This window comes from Phocoena phocoena, chromosome 11 (assembly GCF_963924675.1).
Source record: "Phocoena phocoena chromosome 11, mPhoPho1.1, whole genome shotgun sequence".
Classification (NCBI taxonomy): domain Eukaryota; kingdom Metazoa; phylum Chordata; class Mammalia; order Artiodactyla; family Phocoenidae; genus Phocoena; species Phocoena phocoena.
The window spans coordinates 75,432,592-75,459,266 of NC_089229.1; the positions used below are offsets into that span (position 1 = coordinate 75,432,592).

General features: G+C 40.0%; 1 protein-coding gene across 2 annotated transcripts in view; it reads left to right on the forward strand.

Moving 5' to 3' along the window:
* The window catches only part of PKP2 (plakophilin 2), an 83,194-nt gene that overhangs the window by 11,476 nt on the left and 45,043 nt on the right, over positions 1–26,675 (forward strand). For both annotated transcript variants that reach the window (XM_065887053.1, XM_065887055.1), the window contains exons 2-5: positions 860–972; positions 1,316–1,989; positions 9,765–9,900; positions 26,405–26,612. In XM_065887053.1, the coding sequence (XP_065743125.1) occupies positions 860–972; positions 1,316–1,989; positions 9,765–9,900; positions 26,405–26,612 (1,131 nt within the window). The remainder of the gene's footprint in view (positions 1–859; positions 973–1,315; positions 1,990–9,764; positions 9,901–26,404; positions 26,613–26,675) is intronic.

Below are 26,675 nucleotides of genomic sequence, written 5' to 3' on the forward strand. Positions count from 1 at the left end.
AGTTGATTCTCTCTCCTGCCTAACTCTCATGTTGCCAAATGCCTCAGGCCCAGGTTTGGCATTTTTCAAGCTGATCCATGTTTTCTTTGACCACACCACCCATTATATTTATTGCCTTCACCTACATCCTCTCAGGAAGCTTCAGAGTTTCTGCCTTGGGTATTCCTCTGACTTACCGAACTGTTAACTGTAATTAACATTTTTAGATTTTTGTGAAAATATCCTCTCTCCTTTCTTCCCTTTTCTCAAAAAAAGATTTTTTAAATAAATATTTTTAATTTTAATTCAACTTTTAGTTTGAAAAGCTTGTGGAGAATGTTGTCATAACCTGCAATCATTTGCCATATCCAAGGGTCCTGTTAATAACCTAGCACTTAAAAAACACTAATGTAAATCTAGTACTTGTCATTGACCTTAATTTTTTTTTAATAAATTTATTCATTTATTTTTGGCTGCGTTGGGTCTTCATTTCTGCGCATGGGCTTTCTCTAGTTGCAGCAAGTGGGGTCTACTCTTAATTGCGGTGCGTGGGCTTCTCATTGCAGTGGCTTCTTTTGTTGCAGAGCATGGGCTCTAGGAGCAAGGGCTTCAGTAGTTGTGGCACGTGGGCTCAGTAGTTGTGGCTCGCAGGCTCTAGAGCACAGGCTCAGTATTTGTGGCACACAGGCTTAGTTGCTCCGTGGCATGTGGGATCTTCCCGAACCAGGGCTCGAACCCGTGTCCCCTGCATTGGCAGGTGAATTCTTAACCACTGTACCACCAGGGAAGTCCTGACCTTAACTACTTAAATTTAAAATATATTATTGTTATATAATCTTTACTGATTGGCCCACTTATTTTAATATATGCTTGATTACAGGAAATCTTCACCGAACTAGCAGTGTTCCTGAATATGTCTACAATCTACACTTGGTTGAAAATGATTTTGCTGGGGGCCGTTCCCCTGTTACTAAAACGTATGACATGCTAAAGGTAGGATACCAAAGAATATAACCCTAGTTACCAGGTTACCAAGAAAACATTTTTAAACTTCTGTAGGTTATTTTTTAATGTTTACTGTTCTCAAGTATTACCATTTCCTAAATGAATTATGAGAAGTGGACAACATGGAAAACTGGAAACTTTATTAAATCCTGGTGCAAATAACTAGACAACCAAGTCTTATTTAAAGACATATTTTACCCAGAAAGGAGCTGACTTCTCCGTGTGATTCAGAGAAACCAACACCTTGTGTAATAGTCCTAGAATAGTTAATCTTCAGCAAAGATGAAAACTGATTCATGCCTCATTTAAACTTTATTTCTCTCTTGTGCAGACAGGTACAGCTGCCACTTATGAAGGTCACTGGGGGAGAGGAACTTCGCAGTACAGCTCTCAGAAGTCAGTGGAAGAAAGGCTCTTGAGGCAGCCTCTGAGGAGACTTGAGATTTCCCCGGACAGCAGCCCTGAGCGGGCTCAGTACGCACACAGCGAGCACCAGTACAGCCAGAGAAGCCAGGCCGGGCACACCTCGCGGCAGCAAGAGAGCAGGAGGTCCACGCTTCTCGCGCCGCCTCGCTACGCCCGCTCAGAAATTGTGGGTTTCAGCCACTCCGGGGCGGTGGGCAGACAGCGCCACTACGACTCGTACAGGCGCTACCAGTACCGGTCTGTGAACGACGCCATCTTTGACGGCGCCCAGGTCCACCCGGTGGTGCTCACGTACCCCAGGCCTGGGACCAGCCACAGCCTGGGCAACCTCTTGGAGAAGGAGAACTACGTGACTGCGGGGCCCGCCGCGGGGCAGGCCAGGCCGGCGTCCGTGCAGCCGGGCACGCAGGGCCGGGCGGCGCGGTCATCCTGGCATCAGAGCTCCTTCCACAGCACCCGCACGCTGAGGGAGGCCGAGTTCGGCGGGAGGAGGACCCACATGACTGTGGGCCAAGTGGCAGCAGGAGGAAGTGGAAACGTGCTCGCGGAGAGAAGCACTTTCACCGACGCGCAGGCTGGGTGAGTCCCCTTCTCAATCTGCAGCACAGTCGGTGCCAGCACATTCTGTTCCCACAGCTCATACCGTGTGAGCTGGTGCTCCTGGGGCTGCAGAGAAAGGCTTCCAGAGAGATAAGTGATTAAAACAATGACTTCGCAGGCAGCTGCCTAATTGACAGATTAGCCTGTTTGCCTCAGGGACGGGGGCCAAGCTACCTGCTTGTATGGCAGCTCTGCGGGGGAAATGTGACTTTTAATCCATCTGTTCCAAATTAGATGCTGGCTAAAGGGATGGCTGCCCCTTGGCTATATGAAAATACGCTTTGAATGGGAGCTAACTCCAGAGTAGACCAAGAAATGGATAATTGCATGCATCAGTTATTCTCAATCATTCCTTGAAATAAAGGAAGGAAAAAGGCAAAAGTGTTTATTCCTGGTGCTAAGAGTGAACCTCAAATGCTGTTTTGATAACACTACCACAAAAAGATGGAGCTAAGCAAAGGCAGCTAATTTCTAGATGTCTCTTCCTTCCTTTGATACCTGATAATTCTACTTTTTGATTCTGGTATCAGTGATTGGAGGGATTTTGTTTTGCAATACTGAATAATTAAAATAATTGAAGTTTCAAAGTCATTCCTTTGCCTCTCCTATTTACTTTATACCTTGACTAATCTAGTTTTTGGAACTTTAACCTTTATTCAAGTTTAATGGTGGAACACAAATTTCTTAAACTGAGGAACTCACTAAGAGAAAGGTTAAGAAATGGGTGGATGATTACATCAGTAACTCCCAAAATAATGATGTGGTATCATTATGGTAAAACATTAAACACATGACTTTTTAAAAATTTCTAATGGAAGTTGTTACCTTTAATCATCCCTTTAAGTGAAATTGTGCAGTATACTCATTGATTAGGTAGGCACTGGTGAGAAAAGATGTTAGGGCTAATCTAATCTTGAAGCAAGAAATGTTTTTTATAAAGCAAAATTGAGCATGAGACTTCCAACATTTCTTGTAGAAAGCAGATCTTTGTCAATATGGACACACTTATAAAGAAGAAAAATACATGAGGTAATTATGGAGGAAAAAGCTGATCAAGTCTTTTAAATGGATAATTCAAGATGTATTAAATGCCTACTGTATTCTAGGATTTGTGTCAAGCACAGTTTTAACAAAATGATTCTAACAATAACAAAACTATTGTGCCACGTTCTCCAGCAACTGGCATTCTTCTCTTCTTGCACCTCTGTGTCCCCACACTGCTTCCACCACCTTGTCACTTCCCAGTCTGTCATCAACCCACTGCAGTATGGCTTTAGTCCCCACCATTTCGCTGAAATAGGCTCCCCACAGATCTACCAATGATTGCCTTAATGCTACATCTGAAGCAGTCCTTATATTACTCAGTCTGTGGGCAGCATTTGACACCACTATCTGTGAAATTCTCCCTTCCCTGGGTTGTCGGGGCACCAGCTTCTCCTGGTTTTCTCTAGCCATGTCTTAGTCTTCTCTGAGAAGACTTTTCTGCATGCCCAAGGAAGTCATCTTCATCAACCCTCCTCTTCTGGTCTTGGTGCTCTTCTAAAGAGGCCCTGTGTACTGCACTTGTATCCTCTGATTCCCAGTGTTTTATTTTCAGCTCTGTCCTCCATCCTGAACTCTAGATCTGTATGTATTTCTAACAAAGTCATGGACTCAGTATGTTCAAAACTAACTCTATCAGCTCTTCCCTACCCTCTACTTCTAACTATCTTCTCATACTAAAGTCCTAAATTTACGTCCTATCTTTACAAACCTGGGAGTCATTCTTATCTTTTCCCTCCATAGTCACATATCACCAAGCCATATTTTATTCTCCTTAATGGGTCTTAAATTTTTACCCTTCTTTCTGTCTCTATTGCATAGGTCTCTCTGCCTCTAGTCTTGCTCACTCAACCATTCTCTAGGACCATTAGAATGGTCTTTCCAAATATGATGATTCCTCTCTCCAATTTATAACCTTCCCATAATTCCACCAAATTTTTGTGCTTTTTACCATGGCACACAAGGCCCATGTTTTCAGCTATGCTTATTACTCTAGTCTCATCTCTTTCTACTATCCTCCACCTGTCATCATCACCTTCCCCAAACACATCCCCAAACAGTCAAACCACCTCGAACCTCTTTTATTTCCCTTAATGGAAAATATTTATTCACATATTTTCTTTCTCTCTTTCTGCCTTCCCTACTTCTTTCCTTCCTTTCTTTCCTCCTTCCCTCCTTCCTTCTTTTCTTTGTCTGTCTATCTATCTATCTATCTATCTGTCTCCTCCCAGTAGCTTTGGCTGGCTACTCATGATTCTGGATTTATCTCAGTTACCACCCTTTCCCTGACCACTCCCCTCACAGTCTAGTTTAGGAGCCCCAGACAGCTGTATTGTGTGGGTGTGTCTACCAGAATAGTATATTGTGGTTATTAGTTTTCTTATCTGTTCCCCTTCTAAATTCGAGTTATTGTTTTAATAGGGTGGATTTTATTACAATAATTGATCATATTTCAAAGACTAGAAGGAATACTTGGGGTCAAGAAATTTAAAATAAAGGGAAAGAATTCTATTCTTGATGATTCCCAAAGTTGCCATCCTAGAGACCAGAAATCATAGAAATGAACACTTCTTGAAATTTTTGCTATGTATGGAAAGGAAAGGGCGTCAGGGATATTTCCTATAATGATCAAGGTGGCATCCATATCTGATTCTCTTCCTCCTTTGGTGTGCCCCATGGCTCATTTCAGTTCCCCGGGCTGCCCCCTGAGAGCTCTGCCCTTGAGAACACACACTCTGCTCTCCTTTGCCTTGCAGTGTCTCACATTTCAACCTCTATCCAGTCCCTATATTTGGAAACTGCTTTTTTATGTCTAGTGAAAGTCCCACATGTAAGGAATTGTTCTTTCATATTTGTGGAACGTTCCTATAGAGTAGTTAGATAAAACTATAAACCTACATAATGACATAGGTATTAAACAATGGATCTTTGTTTCTAAAAGAAGAATGGCTGGTCAGTTTCTAATGCAGCTGAAAATCAAAACATTGGAGTAAAGAGAGATAGTGAACAACTGTTCTAAATCAGACTAATGAAAAAGGTTTAAGAAATCACCAAGTAAAACACTGTAGATCAGTTTTACTGAAAATATGATTTCTGTACCTATGGAGGACTAGTGGTTCAGCAAATGAATATTAGGTTGCTCCAGTGTACCCAACACTGCAGTAAGCACCATAGAGGATCCGTAAAAAAGAAAATAAGACATATCAAGTGCTAGATTGTACTAGTGTCTATAGGAATTCAGAGAACAAAAGAGTGATGTATTAGTAGGGGGAGAGAAAGGTGAGAGACTTTATCTCTGGTAGGATCACCAGTCAACTTTGTGACATAGAGCAGCACAGAGCAGAAAAGATGTCATAATAACTTCCCTTCACATCCTCTTAATTAACAACCTCTCTAGTTCTTTGATTCCTCAGGTCTCTTTTTGTTATATCTTTCTTTCCATTTCCATTTTTAACAGCCCAGTTCACAACTTTATTGCTTCAGCTAAGACTCTTGTAGTGCCCTCAAAACTGTGTCTAGAGACACATATCCACTCCAAAGTCATGTTTCCAAAGCAGTGCTTTCATCACACCTAAAATCTTTGTGAGGTAGGGTGATTTGCATTTCCTAAGCATCTGACAACACGAGGGAGCTCTTCATTCATCATCTGGTGTTTGCTTGGCCTTCAGAGCTATTCTAATATCTGGGAACCAACCTAAGGCAGGGCTGTATTATTATTGGCAGGAATGCGGTTGCTGAGGGATTGCACACCTAAAAAAAAGGACCGTTTTAAATTTTTTAGTATAATATCTCATATTCTGACCAGTGATATTTTACACTGCTTCCTCTTTACATTTTTGTAAAACATATTGATATCATATTAACATATTAACTAAAGTTGTTGAAAAGACTCACTTCTGGAGAATCTGCTCAGTGGATAATGGGGCCGAGGAACAACTGCTCATCCTGATGCTTCCCTCCCCAACCCCATCTCCCAAGCCACATTTCTACAGGCTTCAAGAAATGTTTTGTGAGTGAGCAGAAAGGGGGGAAAGAAGGACGAAAGGGAAGTAGAGAAGGAAGTAGGGAGGAAGAGAGATTGAGGTGAAAGCAGGCAGAACCCTGCAGGGCCTTGCCTGGGTGCAAAAGTCCCTCCATATCCCACGTTTCTTGTTTGAAGAAAGGCTTTTGTCTCCTAGGCCCTCTCTGAGTTCCAAAGAGCCGGCTCAAGTAGTTAATGATTAGAACATTGGAGTCACAGGACTCCTAGTTCATCCTGAAGGGATATAGATAACAATCTAACACATATCTCTGAGTTCTGCAGAAACTAGCACCGCCACTCATTGTGGATAGTGACTATGTGCTGACCACCAACACCTAGACCCCATACTGGTTGGAACCAGAAGGTTGATTGTTGAGATTCCTGGAACATCATCCTGTTACCTCACCACCATCAGAAGAATGTCCACAATCTGATCAGACACCCTGCAACCCTCACTCCTAATTTTACCTTTAAAAACCCTTCCCTGGGGCTTCCCTGGTGGCGCAGTGGTGAAGAGTCCACCTGCCAGTGCAGGGGACACGGGTTCGAGCCCTGGTCCGGGAGGATCCCACTTGCTGTGGAGCGGCTGAGCCTGTGCACCACAACTACTGAGCCTGCGCTCTAGAGCCCGCGAGCTACAACACTGAGCCCGTGAGCCACAACTAATGAGCCTGTGTTCCACAACTACTGAAGCCCATGCCTAGAGCCCATGCTCCGCAACAAGAGAAGCCACCGCAGTGAGAAGCCCACACACAATGAAGAGTATCCCCCCCACCCCGCTCACTGCAACTAGAGAAAGCCCGCGCAGCAACAAAAACCCTATAAATAAATAAATAAATTTATTTAAAAACGAAAACAAAAACCCTTCCCTGACAGCCATCTGGTCTTTTGAGCATGAGCTGCCCATTCTCCTTGCTTGGGTGCCCTGAAGTAAACGCTGTACTTTCCTTCACCACAACTCTGTGTCATTAGATTGACTGCTGTGTGTTGCACTAGCAGACTCCAATTTTGTTGGGAAACAGAGGGGAGGAGTGCTATGGGAGAATAGAGGAGGAAAAGAATAGCTCTATCTGGGGGTAGGGCTACAGGAAAGATTTCACAGAAGTGATGATATTTGAATTGAGTCTTGAAAAATTAAGAATTAGGTAGAAGGGGGGCTTCCCTGGTGGTGCAGTGGTTGAGAGTCCGCCTGCCGATGCAAGGGACACGGGTTCGTGCCCCGGTCCGGGAAGATCCCACATGCTGCGGAGCGGCTGGGCCCGTGAGCCATGGCTGCTGAGCCTGTGCGTCCAGAGCCTGCGCTCTGCAACGGGAGACGCCACAACAGTGAGAGGCCTGCATACCGCAAAAAAAAAAAAAAAAAAAAAGAGGTAGAAGGGTGGGCTTTCTAGAAAAATCAGAGAGAGTGGCTTGTGAAGAGGCGTGCAGTGTTTAGAGAAGGATTAAAAGTCTGGTGTGATTGGAGGATGGGTTAGTCCATCAGGGGAGGGAGAGGAGATGGGGTGGAGGATGGCAGGAGATGGAGTCAGACTGAGGTCAGAACATACGCCATGTTATAGAGTTGGACTTTACAGACAATAACAAAACAGGAAATTGATGCCCTGACAGCTGTGGCAGACCTTCATGTTGAGCAAGTCTTCGTTATGTTTTGGAATTGTTTTTAATGATAAAGTAAAGTAACATTATGTTGGCTGGTAGTGAATGCAGAAGTTCTTTGTGAATCATGTTCAGGAATGTAATTAATTGTTGGTGTTAGAGACTTGGGAATTCAAACTTTCCTGAGTAATTTATGACTTACGAAGTACATTAATGGCTGAATCTTGAAAAAAAAGAAGTGTTAAACAGGAGGTTATTCTTAGGTTATGAATGATCTTTCATTAGTTTAAACACCTGTAGTGGTGGATGGTAAAAGACTTAAAACTAATTTCTTAGTTCCTTAATTTCAGGAAACTTTTGATTTCCCTGTAAAGGAATTGGAGTCCATGCATATGAAATATTTCCATCTCTTTTTTTTAATAGATCTTTATTGGAGTATAATTGCTTCACAGTACTGTGTTAGTTCCTGTTGTACACCAAAGTGAATCAGTGAATATGCATATACCTGTCCCCATATCCCCTCCCTCTCGAGCCTCCCACCCGTCCTGTCCTCCTTATCCCACCCCTCTAGTTCATCGCAAAGCACCGAGCTGATCTCCCTGTGCTATGCCGCTGCTTCCCACTAGCTAACTATTGGAAAACAGGATGGAGGTTCCATCTCTTTTTAAAAGGGTGTTTATATTAAATAAAAGTGATTCAAATTCTAGTTTTAGTGAAAATAGCCTACATTTTTACCAATTAACTTGATTGCTAAGTCCCAACAGTTAAAAATATGAGATCATTATATAATTCTCAGTATAGATGCCAGAAGTGCTTCATTTTTAATACCCTTATACTCATGAGGTAACACTTCTGTGTTTGAACATGTGTTTCAGAAGCAGTGGAAATTCGTTTTTAGTCATGAGGCCCATTACTCTTATCCTCACCTGTGCCACACCCACACACACAGCCATTCACAACATACACATGCTCACCTCTGTACATAGGCGCATGTATTGGTGGGTTAGCCAGCTGTAAGAGAGAATTTCCTCACTGTTCTTGCTAGCAGGTACTGGAAAATTCCCTCCCATAATGTCTTAGGAGTCTCCATTTTTGAAGCCAAAAAAAGTCCTAGGTTACCTTTAAAGCATGTCTTTAGCCACAGTCCTAACGTGTTGCCATCCTGAGTATGGTTTCTCTGAGGCGATACTTAAGGAAGTGCAAATGTGCAAAAGAAAAAAAGGAAGTGCACATCTACCTTGGTAATAGGCTGCCTAACCTAGTCACCCTCTAGGCAGAAGTAAAAGGGGAGGAAAAAAATGCCACTTCTCTGAGGCATTTGGGAGCTATTGTTTTACACATAGCAATTTTATTTGTTCTCTATAAATTATCCTGTCAGTATCAAACTGAGTCAGATTTCATAACACTACACACCTGCAATTAGTAGAGGACAAAGTATGCTACTAGATAGATGTAAACTGAATGTCATTACAATGGCAAAGCAAATGGTAACAGAATGTTTATAAAATTGTCTTTAAAAAGGGCTTTTTATTTTTGCATGTAATCGTTACCTTTCCTGATGGATTCTTTCACACTAGCATGACTTATTTTAACCAAACAAACTCAGTTTTCCTGGCTCGTACTGTTTACATACTACTATATTCATCAAATAAGAGCACTTTTAGAATGCTTCTTTTAAAACTGATTTTCAGGTGAAATAACAGATTTTGAGCAGCTGGTGAGAAAAATCTAATGATTTTTGAGGGAAGGTGTTTAACTTACAGGTGTGTCATTACCAGGGTAGGAATAATTTTTAATTTCTGTGACCAAATTTCTTTTAAATTTCGTGTAAGATACATGTTTATCTTAAACAGAGTTAAGTTTCTTCTCAATTCAGTGGTATCTTTAGAGGCTAGTCTGACCAGAGCTGGAGTGTTTCTGCTGCTAGCTTCCTATACCTTCTGACCTCAGAGGCTGATTATTCCTCTGGCTGAAGAGGAGGCAAGGCTCAGACGTTCTAGGTGCTTCACGATATTAGCCAAGTCATCTCTGGAGGATCAAGTTGACAGGAGAGGGCAGGTTTGGAATTTTGCTGAATCTGTGACTGTTTGTCTAGGAATGCAGACACGGAGATGACTCTGGAGCGAGCAGTGAGTATGCTTGAGGCAGACCACACGCCGCCGTCCAGGATTTCTGCTGCAGCTACTTTCATACAGCATGAGTGCTTCCAGAAATCTGAAGCGCGGAAAAGGGTGAGCATATCATATTAAGTCTGATGTAAAACTAGCACACTTTCACATCTATTACGGTGATACTGCAAACTGAAACCAATTTTAATTTATTTTAGTTTTTGAAAATCTTCATTGAGTTATGTCAATCGTAGCTCAGGTTTTTAAATTAAATAAATAATCTTTATTGAGACCTTTTAATTTAAAAGGAAATATACACTGATTGCCAACAAAAATTTTCCTGCAATCCAGAAACTTAGAATGTAAATCACTACACATACCTCTCCCTTCTTTGTCTGACCTTTTAGAACCATCCCCAGAGATAATTGTTTGTATCAGTCTGTATAGTTTCAGATTTTTCTGAGAGAGAAAGGGAGTGAGAGAGAGAAAATGAGTGTACATTTTAGGCTATTATTTTCTATGTTTAAAAAAATATATTAAATGTAAGCAATGTGTTCCAATTTTTGTTTTCCTTAAACAATTTCTTTAACATATTACAACAATGGATAGCTTTGTACATGTATCTTCTGGCATTTCCACCAGTGTTGCTATAGGACAGATCCTCCAAAATGGAATCAATGTACGTTTTAAAGAGTGGTACAGGGCTTCCCTGGTGGCGCAGTGGTTGAGAGTCCGCCTGCCGATGCAGGGGATACGGGTTCGTGCCCCGGTCCTGGAGGATCCCACATGCCGCGGAGCGGCTGGGCCCATGAGCCATGGCCGCTGGGCCTGCACGTCCGGAGCCTGTGCTCTGCAACGGGAGAGGCCACAACAGTGAGAGGCCTGTGTACAAAAACAAACAAACAAAAAAAAAAAAAAAAAAAAAAAAAGAGTGGTACATTTGTGGGGGAAAAAAATCATAGTTCAAAAAGGTATGCAGTGAAAAATAAGTTTCTCTCCTACTCCAAACCCCAGTCTACCCCCCATTTCCCTCTTTCTCTCTCAGCCTCCCATTCTCATTCCTCCTCCCTCCCTCCTTCTCTCTTTGTCTCTCTCATCAATTTTGGGGTATCTTTCCAGAGATAGTTTATGCATGTAGAAACAATTATTGGATGGGTTGGTTGAATATCCTTTTTTGTTTAAAATAAAATCACAAATGGTAACAGGTTATTTACAGTACTCAGTACTTTATGTTTTTATCTAACACTATATCTTGGAAATCTTCAGTATTTATTAGCCCTACTTCATTCTTTAAAACTGCCACATAGATTTCTGTTGTATAAGTGCACCAATTTTGTTTGTTCAGTTTTTTAACAGACTTGCTAAGGTTCAAAATGACAAAGTTTTGACATATGTTTTGATGCTGTGAAACCATCATCACAATCAATATAATGAGCATATCCATTACCTCCAAAGTTTCCTTGTGCCCCTTGGTAATCAATACATCCCACCCCTACACAACCCACTTCCAGTCCCAGGCAACCAGTGATCTGCTTTCTGTTACTATAGATAAGTTGAATTTTCTAGATTTGTATATAAATGGAATCATATTAGTAAATATGCATTTTTTGTCTGGATTCTTTTTTTTTTTTTTTTAACGGTACGTGGGCCTCTCACCATTGTGGCCTCTCCTGTTGCGGAGCCAGGCTCCAGACGTGCAGGCTCAGCGGCCATGGCTCACGGGCCCAGCCGCTCTGCGGCATGTGGGATCTTCCCAGACCGGGGCACGAACCCATGTCCCCTGCATCGGCAGGCGGACTCGCAACCACTGCGCCACCAGGGAAGCCCTGTCTGGATTCTTGTACTCAGCTTAACTTAAATCTTTTAATATCCATCCATGTTGTATGTATCAAAAGATGTGTGTGTGTGTATGGCTGAGTAGTATTTTGTTGTATGGATACACCATAATGTGTTTATCCATTTACCTGTTGATGGACATTTGGGTTTTGGCTATTACAAATAAAGCTGCTATGAACACATGTATACAAACAAATGTTTTAATTTCTCTGGGGTAAATTCCTTGAAGTGGAATGCCTGGATGATATGGTAGTTGTATGACTTTTTAAGGAGTTGCCAAACTGTTTTACAAAGTAGCTGTACCATTTTATATTCCCATTAGCAATGTATGAGAGTTCCAGTTCCTTGATATCCTAACACTTGACATGGTCAGTATTTATTAGAGCCTATAGGTTTGTAGTAGTATTTCATTGTGGTTTTAATTTGCATTTTCCTAATGACCTGTGATGTTGAACATCTTTTCATTTGCTTATTTATCATCTATATACCTTCTTTGGTGAAGTGTGTTTCCAGATCTTTTGCCCATTTTTTTATTTGGGTCTTTTGTTTTCTTATTGAATTCTGATATTTCTTTATAGATTCTGCATATAAATCTTTTTTCATATATATGATTTGGAAATATTTTCTCTCAGTTGTGTTTTGTTTTTTCATTCTCTTAACAGTTTTTAATTTTGATGGAGTCTAATTTATCAGTTTTTTCCTTATGGGTCATACTTTTCATGGTGTATCCAAGAAATCTTTCTTTACTCCAAGTTCACAAAAATACTCTTCTGTATTTTCTTCTAGAAGTTTTTTAAGTATAATATTTTATAGTTGATCAACAGTCCTTTTGGGGTTAATTTTTATATATATTGCAAGATGTGGACCAAAATTCCTTTTGTTAAAATATATGTATATGCAATTGTTTAGGCAGGATTTGTTGAAAAGACTAGCCTTTTGGTACTGAGTTATTTTTGCACTTTTGTTGAAAAGGAATTGATTATATGCATATATGTGAGTTTATTTCTGGACTATGTATTCTATTCCATTGATCTCTGTCTATCTTTTTTTTTTTTTTTTTTTTGCGGTACGCAGGCCTCTCACTGCTGTGGCCTCTCGCATTGCGGAGCACAGGCTCCGGAGGCACAGGCTCAGTGGCCACAGCTCACGGGCCTAGCTGCTCTGCGGCATGTGGGATCTTCCTGGACCGGGGCACGAACCCGTGTCCCCTGCATCGGCAGGCGAACTCTTAACTACTGTGCCACCAGGGAAGCCCTATCTTTATACAAATACCATCCTGTCTTGATTACCATAGTTTTATATTAAGTCTTGAAATTAGGTAATGTTAGCCCTCTGACTTTGTTCTTTTTCAAGTTATTTTGGCTATTCTAGGTGTTTTGCTTTCCATTTGAATTTTAGAAATGAGCTTGTTAATTTCTATATTTTAAAAAACTGCTGGGATTTTGTTTTGAGGTTGCATTGAATCTGTAGATCAATATGTGGAGAATTGACATCTAAACAAGTCTTCTGACCTCTGAACATGGTATACTGCACCACTTACTTAGGTCTTCCTTAATTTCTCTCAACAGTGTTTTGTAGTTTTTACTCTAGAGATCTTTCATTCTTTTGTCAGATCTTTCCCTTAAAGATATCATATTTCTAGATGCTTTTATAAATGGTCAAGTTTTTTTTTTCAATTTCAATTTTTTTGTAGTTCAATGATAGTGGATAGAAATGCAGTTGATTTTTTATATGTTGGTTTGTACCTGTGTTATTACCTAATTCACTTATTAGCACTTGTAGCATATTTGTAGATTCATCACATTTCTACATAGAAGGTCATGCCAACTGCAAATAAAGACAGTTTTGTTTCTTCCTTTCTAATCTGGATGACTTATACGTCTTTTTTTTTTTTTTTAATTTAGTACTGGCTAGAACCTCCAGTACAATGTTAGAAAGAAGTGAGAGTGGACATGTCCTGTTCCTGATTGTAGGGGAAAGCATTCAGTTGTGCTTAACACTATTAAGTCTGATGCCACCTGTAAGTTTTTTTGTTGTTGTTGTTTTTTGAGGAATTTAATCTGGGGTATTTTTGTGGTTTTTCTTTTTTCTTTTCTTGCTTTCTTTTTTTTGTTTTTGGAAGAAAGGGAAAAGGCTTATACTTTAGTATTTTTAACAACAGTTTTTTCCAGCTTTTTGTTTTGTTTTTTTAATTGAGATATAATTGACATATAACATTATATTAGTTTCAGGTATACAATATGATGGTATGATATATGTATATATTGTGCAGTGATCACCACAATAAATCTAGTTACCATTTATCACCACACATAGTTACAAAATTTTTTGTCTTGTCCTGAGAAGTTTTAAGATCTACTGTCTTAGCAACTTTCAAATATACAATACAGTATTATTAACTATAGTCATCATGCTGTACATTACATACCCAGGACTTATTTATTTTATAGCTGGAAGTTTGCACCTTTTGACTCCCTTCACCCATTGCACCCTGCCCCAAACCCCCTCCCCACCTCTGGCAACCACCAAACTGTACTCTGTACCTATGATTTTCGGGTTTTTTTGTTTTATTTGTTTCTTAGATTCCAGATGTGAGTGAGGTCATAGGGTGTTTGTCTATCTCTGTCTGACTTATTTCACTTAGCATAATGCCTTTAAGGTCCATACATGTTGTTGCAGTGGCAGTAATTCCTTCCTTTTTATAGCTGAATAATATTCCATATATCTATATATTTACACACCACAACTTCTTTATTCATCCACCGATGGACGCTTAGGTTGTTTCCATGTCTTAGCTATTATAAATAATGTTGTAGTCGAGTTTCCCTGGTGGCGCAGTGGTTAAGAATCCGCCTGCCAATGCAGGGCACATGGGTTCGAGCCCTGGTCCAGGAAGATCCCACATGCCGCAGAACGACTAAGCCCATGCGTCACAACTGCTGGAGCCCGTGCTCTGCGATGAGAAGCCACCGCAATGAGAAGCCCGCACACTGCAATGAAAAGTAGCCCCCGCTCACCGCAACTAGAGAAAGCCTGTGCACAGCAACAAAGACTCAACACAGCCAAAAATAAATAAATAAATTTATTTAAAAAATAATAATAATGCTGCAGTGAACACAGGGGTTCATATATGTTTTTGAGTTAGTGTTTTCATTTCCTTCAGATAAATACCTATAAGTAGAATTGTTGCATTATATGGTTATTCTATTTTTCATTTTTTGAGGAACCTCCATACCATTTTCCACAGTGGCTGCTCCAATTGACATTCCCACCAACAGTACACAAGGGTTTCTTGTCTTTTTGGTAATAGCAATTCTAACAGGTGTGAGGTAATATCTCATTGTGGTTTTGATTTTCATTTCCTTGTTGATTAGTGATGCTGATTAGTGATACATCTTTTCATGTGTTTATTGGCCATCTGTCTGTTTTCTTTGGAAAAATGTCTATTCATGTCCTCTTCCCATTTTTTAATCAGGTTGTTTGTTTTGATGTTGAGTTGTATGAGTTCTTTGTATACTTTATATACATAAAGTATATAAAGTATATATACTTTATATATATCCCTTATCAGGCATATGATTTGCAAATATTTTCTCCCATTGTATAAGTTGGCTTTTGTTGATCTATTCTTCTGTGCCAGAAGCTTTTTAGTTTGATATAGTCCCACTTGTTTAATTTTGCTTTTGTTGCCTTTCTTTGGATGTCAAATCCAAAATATCATCACCAAGACCAACGTCAAGGAGCTTACAGCCTATGTTTCCTTCCAGGAGTTTTATGGTTTCAGGTCTTACGTTCAAGTCTTTAATCCATTTCAGTTGATTTTTGTATACGGTGTAAGATAGTGGTACAGTTACATTCTTTTGCATGTGGCTGTGCAGCCTCCCCAAAACCTTTTATTGTGTATTCTTGCCTTCTTTGTTGTAAATTGATCATAATGTGTGGGTTTATTTCCTACCCAAGCTGCTTTTAAGATTTTATCTTAATCATTGGTGTTGAGCAGTTTGGTCACAATGTACCTTTGTGCAGTTTTCCGTAGGCTTCTTAAGTTCATTAGACTTCTCAAATTGTTGATTTGTGCTTTTCATCAAATTTTGGAATTTTGTTTGGGAAATTTTCTTCTGTGCCACCTTTGGGAACTACAGTTACATATATATTAGGCTGCTTGAGGTTGTCCCACAGCTCATGCATACTCTATTTTTCTTTTTTAGTTGGTTTCTTTTTTCTGTATGTTTCTTTTTGGATAAATTCATTTTCTATGCTTTAAATATACTAAAATTTTCTTCTGCAATGTTTAATATGCCATTAATCTTATTCAGTATATTTTTTACTTCATAAATTATAGTTTTCCTCTCTAGAAGTTAAATTTGAGTCTTTTTTATATCTTCTGTGTCCCTACCTAATATGTTTCATCTTTCCTGAAGATTTCTGAGTGTAGGGAAGACTGTTAAAATAGCTGCTTGAATGACCTTGTCTGTTAATTCTAACATCTGTGTCCATTCTAGGTGGGTTTCATTTTTTAAAAATTTATTTTATTGGGGCTTCCCTGGTGGCGCAGTGGTTGAGAGTCCACCTGCCGATGCAGGGGACACGGGTTCATGCCCCCGTCCTGGAGGATTCCACATGCCACGGAGCGGTTAGGCCTGTGAGCCATGGCCGCTGAGCCTGCGCATCTGGAGCCTGTGCTCCGCAGCGGGAGAGGCCACAACAGTGAGAGGCCCGCATACTGCAAAAAAAAAAAAAATTATTTTATTGAAGTATAGTTGATTTACAATGTTGTGTTAATTTCTGCTGTCCAGCAAAGTGATTCAGGTATACATATATGTATTCTTTTTCATATTCCTTTCTGTTATGGTTTATTACAGAATACTGAATATAGTTCCCTGTGCTGTACAGTAGGATCTTATTGTTTATCCATTCTATATATAATAGTTTGCATCTGCTAATCCCAAACTCCCAATCCTTTCCTCCCCTACCTCCCCCTCCCACTTGGCAACCACAAGTCTGTTCTCTATGTTGGTGAGTCTGTTTCTGCTTCATAAGTAAGTTCATTTGTGTCATATTTTAGGTTCCACATATAAGTGATACCATATGGTATTTATCTTTCCCTTTCTGACTTACTCACTTAGTATGATCATCTCTAGGTCCATCCATGTTGCTGCAAATGGCATTGTTTCATTCTTTTTTATGCCTGAGTAGTATTCCATTATATCTATCACATCATCTTTATCCATTCATCTGTCAGTTGTTTCCATGTCTTGGCTATTGTGAATAGTGCTGCTATGAGCATAGAGGTACATGTATCTTTTCAAATTATGGTTCTGTCCAGATATATGCCCAGGAGTGGGATTGCTGAATCCTATGGCAACTCTATTTTCAGTTACTTGAGGAACTTCCATACTGTTTTCCATAGTGGCTGCACCAATTTACATTCTGAGTGGGTTTCATTTGATTGTTTTTACTCCTCATTATGGATAATATTTTTCTTCTTTGCATGCCTGGAAATTTTTTATCGAATGCCAGGCAGGTATTATGAATTTTATCTTGTTGGATGCTAGACATTTTTATATTTGTAGATATTCTTGAGTTTTCTTCACAAACTCAAGGATACAATTAAATTACTTGAAAACAGGTTGACTCTTTCAAATCTTGCTTTTGAGATTTGTTGGTGGGACCAGAGCAGCATTTATTCTAGAACTTATTAGTCCCCACTTCTTAAGGCAAGACACTTCTGAGAACTCTACCCAATGTATTATGAATTATGAGGCTTTCTGGCTGGCTAGTGAGAATAGGCCCTGTTCACGGCCCTGTGTGAGCATGAGGAGCAGTAACTTTTTTTAGGCAGTTACTTCCCTGGCCTCAGGCAACTTCCTCACAAAGATGAACTGATTAATACTCTACTGAATACTAAATGGGGACCCTCTGCAGATCTCAGGAGTTCTCTTTCTGTGCAGCTCTTTTCTTTCTGTTACTCCTCCCTGCAAACACTAGCCTCTTTGTTCTTCTTGGATTCTTCACTCTTTCTCCTCAGCTCTGCTTGTTGAATTCCACTTAGGTTTTCCCAAATCGCACTACAGCCTGGGAACTCTCCCTAGACTGTGATCTGAGGCAGCAGTAGGGCTGTCCTTGCTTGTTCTCCATCTCTTAGGGATCACTGTCCATCATTGCCTCATGTCCAGTTATTGAAACTATTGTATGTTTTGTCTGGTTTTTAAAATTGTTCAAATGGTAGGTAAATCCAGTCCTCATTACTCGTGAGTCACTTTTAATTTTGATAAATAGCCTCCTATAAATCTTCCCCCAAATTATACAAATTTACACTCCCACCAGCATGGTGTCAAAGTGCCTATTTACATGCACCATTACTACCACAAGATATTATTCTTTTTTGTTCATTTTTGTTAATCTGATAAGGAGAAAGAAAGGTATCTCTTTATAGAAGAAATTCGCTATTTCTGGAACTCAAGACGAATAACTGATCAGGTAATCAGAGTCACAGAGAAATTCTTTTAAAAAATTATACACACACACACCCACACACACACACTTACAGAGTTTGTCATTGTTTTTCATACATAAACTATGCCGATTATGTTTCATTTGCCATTTTTAGTTTTTTTGGAGTGAGATGAGAACTTAGTGGCCCTTGTTCATCTGAGTTCATATCCTTCTAGATTCTTATATTTTTACCTAGTCTTTCAGGTTAATTTCTTCCACAACCAATTACAGAGCTTTTTAAAGCTCTTCACCTTTATCTAGTCTTTCTAAAGCATTCAAATTAGTTTTCAGAGACACAGAGCTTTTTCAGAATAGGTAAGTAAATTACATAATTACAATAACAAGTATAACTGACATAAATGCATTGGGTAAGAAACCTAAGTTATTCTTGGTAAACTAGAAGAAATAAGAATGCAAAGACCAACATATACTAACCTACAGCTTTGATAGTACTCAAAATCCGTGGATGTCACAGAGGGAAAAGAGAATGTGATTAATCCTGCAGATCAGTTAGTAAGTCAGACAAATGAGCTTCTGCTAATTTTTTTTCACTTGCATTTCATTAATTATTCGTGAAGATGAGCATTTTTTGATATTTTTTTGACTTTGTATTTATTCAGTCAGTTGTCATTTTTTAATTCATTGACTATTTTTTCTAAGACGTGTTTCTGTTTCTTTTTTTAAATATTTTATTTATTTATTTATTTATTCATTTATTTTGGTTGCACCGAGTCTTAGTTGTGGCAGGCGGGCTCCCCAGTTGCAGCTCTCAGGCTCCTTAGTTGCAGCTCGCTGGCTCCTTAGTTGTGGCATGCGAACTCTTAGTTGCAGCATGCATGTGGGATCCAGTTCCCTGACCAGGGATCGAAGCTGGGCCCCCTGCATTGGGAGCGCAGTCTTACCCGCTGTGCCACCAGGGAAGTCCCAAGACGTGTGTCTGTTTCTTAATTATTTGTAAGAGTTCTTTACCTATTATGCATGTTAATCCATTGCTACATATGTGACAGTGTTGTTTCCTAACTTTGCTTATGATATCTTTCATTGTGCATGATTTTAAATTCTTTTCTTTTTCTTTCTTTCTTTCTTTCATTTTTGGCTGCATTGGGTCTTTGTTACTGAGTGTGAGCTTTCTCTAGTTGCGGCAAGTGAGGGCCACTCTTCGTTGTGGTGCGCGGGCTTCTCATCACCGTGGCTTCTCTTGTTGTGGAGCACAGGCTCTAGGAGTGTGGGCTTCAGTAGTTGTGGCACATGGGCTCAGTAGTTGTGGCTCGCGGGCTCTAGAGCACTGGCTCAGTAGTTGTGACACACGGGCCTAGTTGCTCCGCAGCATGTGGGATCCTCCCGGACCAGGACTCAAACCCATGTCCCCTGCACTGGCAGGTGTATTCTTAACCACTGTGCCACCAGGGAAGTCCCTAATTTTAAATTCTTATGAAGTAAATTTGTCAATATTTTTCTTCATGATATCTGTATTTTATGCATTGCTTCAAAAGACCTATCCCATCTATTTTACTTTTAAAAGTTATGTAAGTTTTGGGTATTTCTCACTGACCCTTTGCCTATGTTTATTCTATGGAAAAAATAAGTAAGCATTTTTTTTTTTTATATTTTATTTTTTTGTGGTACACGGGCCTCTCACTGTTGTGGCCTCTCCCATTGCGGAGCACAGGCTCTGGACGCACAGGCTCAGCGGCCATGGCTCACTGGCCTAGCCGCTCCGCGGCATGTGGGATCTTCCCCGACCGGGGCACAAACCCGTGTCCCCTGCATCGGCAGGTGGACTCTCAACCACTGCGCTACCAGGGAAGCCCAGTAAGCATTTTTAAAAATAATATATTTAGCTAGTAATAAACCTTCTTTATACACAAATCTTTTTTTATTCCCAATTTTTAAAACTCAACATTTTTATACATGCTTTCATTTTATAATGTGGAACTACATGAAATTTTCTCTTGTTACCCAAGTTGGGCTAGATTTCCACTATCCCCTAAATTACTAATTTGATTGTAAATACCATTTTGCTTGCATATAGGATTAAACCAATGCTTGCCTTCTTAGCTCTTATTCATTGTAATAAAGCTAGAACAAAGACTGGTTTTAAAATAATGAAACATGAAAACTATATGAAACCTATACACGTATACGCTTGGTAGAAAATCTAAGAAGTGAAAATATAACCCAAGGGCATTAACAAAATCCCATTAATATTAAGAATGGTACTATAGTTTTTTAATGTTATTTACAAAAAACAGTTACAGTTTGAATATAAAGATCAAAATTTTAAATCATAAACTTCAATGGCAACTTTTCAGTTATTATTTTATTTGATTAAGACTCAGCATTTAACACTGTCAATCCCTCATTCCTTTTTGAAACTTTCTTCTTTTGGCCCCAGAGTCTCCTGGCTCTTTTTCCGTTTATCTGGCTCCTTCAGGTTTCCTCTGTTAAAAAAAAAAAAATTATCCTTAACCTGTACCTTAAATGTTTATGTTCCCTAGATGCTTTCCTGGGACTTTTCTTATTTGACACCATCTCCTGACCCACCTCATCTACTCCTCTGGTTTTCACTAATGTGTGATCTGAGTGCTAATGACTCACAGCATCTCCAGACCTTACCTTTCCCTGGGTTCCAAACCACATGTCCGTCTATTTGCTAGACATCCCACTGAACTCAATATCAACTTATCTAAAAATGAACACATTATCTTCATTGCTGGTTTTTCTCTACTGTCCAGTCAGTTCTCCTTCTAAACTTGTTCCTTCTGCTGAGTTGGCAGGTAGGACATGTGGTGGTTTAAGCATTGACTCTCAAGAGTAGCCAGGGGCTGGGTGTGAATCCCAGCAACCTAATTACCTGGGTGACCTTGGGCAAGATATTTTACCACTCTAAACCTCAGCTTTCCTTTAAACTGGAACTAATAGTCCTACTACAAAGAGTTGTTGTGAGAATGCAATCAGATAATCATACAATGCTTGCCCTGAAATAATAACTCACTCCTCTGTGAGTGGTAGTTCACCCAGGTAGTTTGACACCAAAATAGAAACAGAGACTTTGAACCTTCTTTCTTCCTTACTTCTCACGTTCATGCAGTCTTCAAGTCCTATTAAGGCTGCTTTTAAAAGTGTCCTGGGGACTTCCCTGGTGGTCCAGTGGTAAAGAATCTGCCTTTCAATGCAGGGGACGTGGGTTCAATCCCTGGTCGGGGCACTAAGTTCCCACATGCCACGGGGCAACTAAGCCCGCACGCCACAACTAGTGAGCTCACGCGCCTCAACGAGAGAGTCAGCATGCCACAAACTACAGAGCCCATGTGCCCTGGAGCCCGCGCACCACAACTGGAGAAGAGAAAACCTGCATGCCACAACTAAAGAGAAGCCCGTGCACCACAACGAAGAGCCAGAGCACCACAACACAAGATCCCACATGCCTCAACGAAGATCCCGCGTGCCGCAACTGAGACCCAACACAGCCAAAAAATAAAAATAAAAATAAATATTTTTAAAAGTGTCCTGAATCTGCCTACATCTTGCTCTCCCTAATCATGATGCTGATCCCTGTTACCATCATCCTTTTAATCCAGCTGCCTCCTAATTAATCTCTCTGCCTCCATTCTTATCCACTCCTAATCCCAGTCTCTTCACAGCATCCAGCAAGACCTTTCCAATATCTGCCCTGCTTGCCTGCAATATAAAGGACAAATCCCTTAATTTAATCTGCAAGACCCTTCTTAAGCTGGTTTTGTTTCCATGCCTGCTTCAAATCTCATCACCGAAGCGGTGACTGCAATAACTGTCTTGCAAAATCTTATTGTAAAACTGATACAAACTCATTATAAGAAATTTGAGAAATTAAGAAAGAAAAAAGGAAAAAAGCCCACAGTCCTTCTATTGTTATCATTTGGTATTGCTCTCTGATTTTTTTAATGCATACATGTACACAGCTGTCTCACATTGAATATGTAGCTGTTTATGGGGATGTTTTGTTTTTAAAAAGCATGCCTAAATACATGCTTGTTGTTTAAAAAAGTACAAAGTAGCATGCCCCATTCATACATTATAACCCCACCATTTCTCCCAAACCCCCTAGTTTCATTCCCTTCTTTATGTCTGTGAGCAGAAATGCATTAGATATTTTATTCAGCTTTTTCAATAACATTGCCTCAAGCATTTTCTCATAACATTAAAAATATTTTGTAAAGTGGTGGTCCCTGGTGGTCCAGTGGTTAGGACTCTGCGCTTCCACTGCAGGGGCACGGGTTTGATTCCTGTTCGTGCCACTGCATGGCCAAAAATATATATATATTGTAAACTTCATTTTAATGGTGGCATATTAATGGTCATAGTAGTAGCTATGATGTGTGGAGTAACTACTCTGGGCCTAGCACACTGCTAATGTTGCACAATCCCCATTTGACTGATGAGGGAACTATATGACAAAATGTCAGTTCAAACATTGCTGTGCCTCTCCTGTGGGCACCTCAGTATTATGGATATGTGACAATTAATCATTAACCAGTCTTCCCCCATCTTTGGACATTTATGCTTTCTTATTTTTCCATATTATAAATAATTTAGTTACTATTATCATGTTAGTCCGTGTCTGCATTTCAAATTATTTCCTAATGAAGTTTACTAAAAGTGAATATGTTTGAAGTTTTTGACACATATTGACAATTGCCTTCCTGGAAGGTTATACCAATTTGCAAGGAGTGATTAATTCTAATGGGAGGGAAGGGACAGAAAGAAGGTGACACTTCACAGAGGAGGTGACATTTGAGCTGGCTTATGCAGGATGAGTAGGACTTTGCCGGAAAAAGCAGAGTGAGCAGAGCATTCCAGATAGGAAAGGAACTGAGAGCAAAGGCACCAGGCATGAGGGAGCCAACAGAGTTTGTTCCCTCAACTTATTTGCCACCAGAAACCCTCATCATTTAATTCTTCTAGAGTTGGCAGGGAAAAGAATCAGAACAGTCAAGGAGAAAGTTAAAATTCTAATATGCGATTTTGCCCTTTCACATATTTAGAAGCCATCTCAAATGAAGCTTTTTTTAAAGTTCTGAGATGTTTGTGTTAGTCTGGTTGTTTCCTTTCCCAAAGGGGGAACAAATCCCATGAGGATTCAGTATAACAAACATGCAACCTCTCTGGTCCCACCTGTTTCCCTGAATTCAGAGGGGCAAGAACAGTGCATTTAACGTTGGAACTAATATGAATAGGAGTCACTACCAACTGCCCTAGTTATAGGCAAGGAGCAGAATATTATCAACTTCTTGTATTTGATATGATATGTATCTATTTGATAAAATGGATAAAGGTAACTAAAATCTATTTTTAAATGTGAGGTAGGTGCCAGATACTAGGAGGTCACATTCTACAGTGAGCAGAGCTGTAGCTGGATTTCAGCATTTATCTGAGTATCAGGTGTCTGCAGTTCCTTCTTTCCAGGCTGGAGCAAGTGCTGAAAGCCAAGGGGATAAAGGTGACAGGGTAAGGGAATGGGTTAGAGTGCTGTTAGCAGAAGACAGCCATTCATGCCACCCAGGCAGGGCAGTAGAGGCTTCCACTAGCCACTTCTCTCACTCATGCTATCATCACAGCTGGAAATGCAATTTAGCCGGGAGGCCATTTCACATCATATTTTGAAGAAGGCAACTTATTAGTTGTAAATTAAGTAATGAAATATTTCTATCGTCTAGCTGCCATTTATGAAGTCTAGAGCGTAGGTATGAATTCAACCGTCATAAAACCTAACTATGAAATAGAAATTGACAGAATTAGTGAAAAACATGAGTTACAGGCTGTTTTCAAATAAGTTGTGCCTTTCTGCTTTTAAGGAAGTGTAATAATAGGAATAGATGAAGTGATCAAATAGATGATCTGCTGGACCAGATCTTATTGATAGCTATCATTAGCATTTTCATACAAATACATTGTATGAATGTATTTAGACATAGCTTTAGACAATGTATTTAGAATGGCTTTAGACATAGCCAGTCTCCCAGTTGTCTCCTGTTCTGCAAATGTCTCCTCTGAAGGGAGCCAAAAGTGGAAGTATTCTTCCTTACTGCTGCCACTGAAGCCTTAAAGGGACCAAAAGAGTACTTTCCTCTTAAGGTTCTTGCAAGTTATTGATTAGAGAATGTATATAAAATTCTTAACACCATGCCAACACCTCCTAATGATAGAAGTGGGAGGAAGAGTTGTTATTTTGTTAGTATTGTGGTTATTATTATGTTTATTATTTTTACTAGATTATTTTACAACCTTGACTTTTATGCCTGACTTGCTAGTCTACTCCCCAGTCCTAACAAAGGAAGATGTAAGATTGGAAGACAGTGTCTTAAATTCCATTTGTCTGTCTATGAGAGACATAGGAAATGTGAAATGTGCCACTGGACCAGGTGTGCAGCTCTCTCCCGAGTGGGAACTGTCTTGCAGTTAGGGCATCATTCATAAGTGATGAACATCATCTGAATGGGAAACGTAGGCTCATTCACAGCAACTTAATTCCTAAAAATTTCTGCATTAAGATGGTGAAAATGACTGAGATCTGTACCAAAAAGCTCTTATCAACTTAAAAAAATTTTAATCAGATGCTAGTGGAAGCCTCTGAGAAAGAAAGCCCTCAGTCTGCAACTTAACATTTCTCTTCAGCAATGCTGCATCCTCCTCTTGATTTCTTTAGATAATATTTGCAGCCTAAAACACAAAGTCACTTTATTCAGACTCATTATTTGGCCTCTTCTTAAACAGCCTTAGGTTTCAGAATCAAAACCTTCTATTTTTCTTTTTTATTCCTAGTTCTGACCCTCTGGTTCTTTCTCTAATATCATGTCCTTTCTTGAACATGTGTATAGAAGAAATATTTTTAAAATAGCACATTAGGGCTTCCCTGGTGGCGCAGTGGTTGAGAGTCCGCCTGCCGATGCAGGGGACACGGGTTCATGCCCTGGTCCGGGAGGATCCCGCATGCCGCGGAGCGGCTGGGCCCGTGAGCCATGGCCGCTGAGCCTGCGCGTCTGGAGCCTGTGCTCCGCAACGGGAGAGGCCACAACAGTGAGAGGCCCGAGTACCGCAAAAAAACCCCAGCACATTAAAAAGCGTAAAGTTATGTTATTTACCTAAAATGCTTGCATAATTTATTTCAGTGTCTTTACTGAAAGCAATTGATCATAAAAATAGCTTGCACTCTTCCAATTATAAAATAAATAAGTCATGGGAATGTAATGTACAGCATGGTGACTGTAAAAAGTTTCTAAGAGAATAGATCTTAAGAGTTCTTACCACAAAAAAAATTAACTGTGTGGTGATGGATGTTAAATAGACTTATTATGATCATTTTACAACATGTTCAGATATCGAATCATTATGTTCTGCACCTGAAACTAATATAATGTTATATGTCATTTATACCTCGATTAAAAAAAAATAGCTTGCATTTAAGGTTAGTTTTGCATTGCTACTACAGTTGCCATGGTAAATGAATTTTTATTTCTACTGCTGATGGGAGTGATTTCTATTATTTATATTGACCGAATAGGACATCCCTGGTGGCGCAGTGGTTAAGAATCCGCCTGCCAATGCAGGGGACACGGGTTCGAGCCCTGGCCCGGGAAGATCCTACATGCCGTGGAGCAACTAAACCCGTGCGCCACAATTACTGAGCCTGCACTCTAGAGCCCACGAGCCACAACTACTGAGCCCATGTGCTGCAACTACTGAAGCCCACGTGCCTAGAGCCTATGCTCTGCAACAAGAGAAGCCACCACAATGGGAAGCTCACGCACTGCAACGAAGAATAGCCCCTGCTCGCTGCAACTAAAGAAAGCCCATGCGCAGCAACCAAGACCCAATCCAGCCAAAGATAAATAAAATATTATTTTGACTGTATAGTTCTGTCCTGGAAAAAATTTGTGTAATATAGTATTCTTCCATAAAACTTTATTTCTCTGATTCCCAGTTCTCTTCATCTTCATTATGATTAAGGCTTTTATTATTCAACTCTTTCTATCCACTTATCACTTATTCAACCCTTTATCACTTAACTTTGCCCTTTAATTTTTTCATAGGTTTCAGTCTTAATTTCGCAGATTTATTCTAAGCTCCTTGATGAGAGATACTGCCTTAGAGCAGGGGTATATTGTACACTGGAGTCCCAGGTTGTGCCACACATTGATTGGTGGGAGTTATCAACAAAGTCAGTGAACTTCATCTGTTCATTCATATTACATTGAAGATTTTTAATGCCACATCAAAATTAATAAATATCTGAAATATGCATCTACTTCTTCCCCAGGTTAATCAGTTTCATGGCATCCCCAAGCTTCTACAGCTCCTCAAAATTCAGAATGAAGATATCCAGCGAGCTGTGTGTGGGGCCTTGAGAAACTTGGTGTTTGAAGATAATGACAACAAATTGGAGGTAGCTGAACTCAGTGGAGTACCTCGGCTGCTCCAGGTGCTGAAGCAAACCAGAGACTTGGAGACTAAGAAACAAATAACAGGTAGTGCTTGCTGACTATTACAGGGGGTAGCGCAGTGCACCCCAGCCAGATGTGTTAATATCA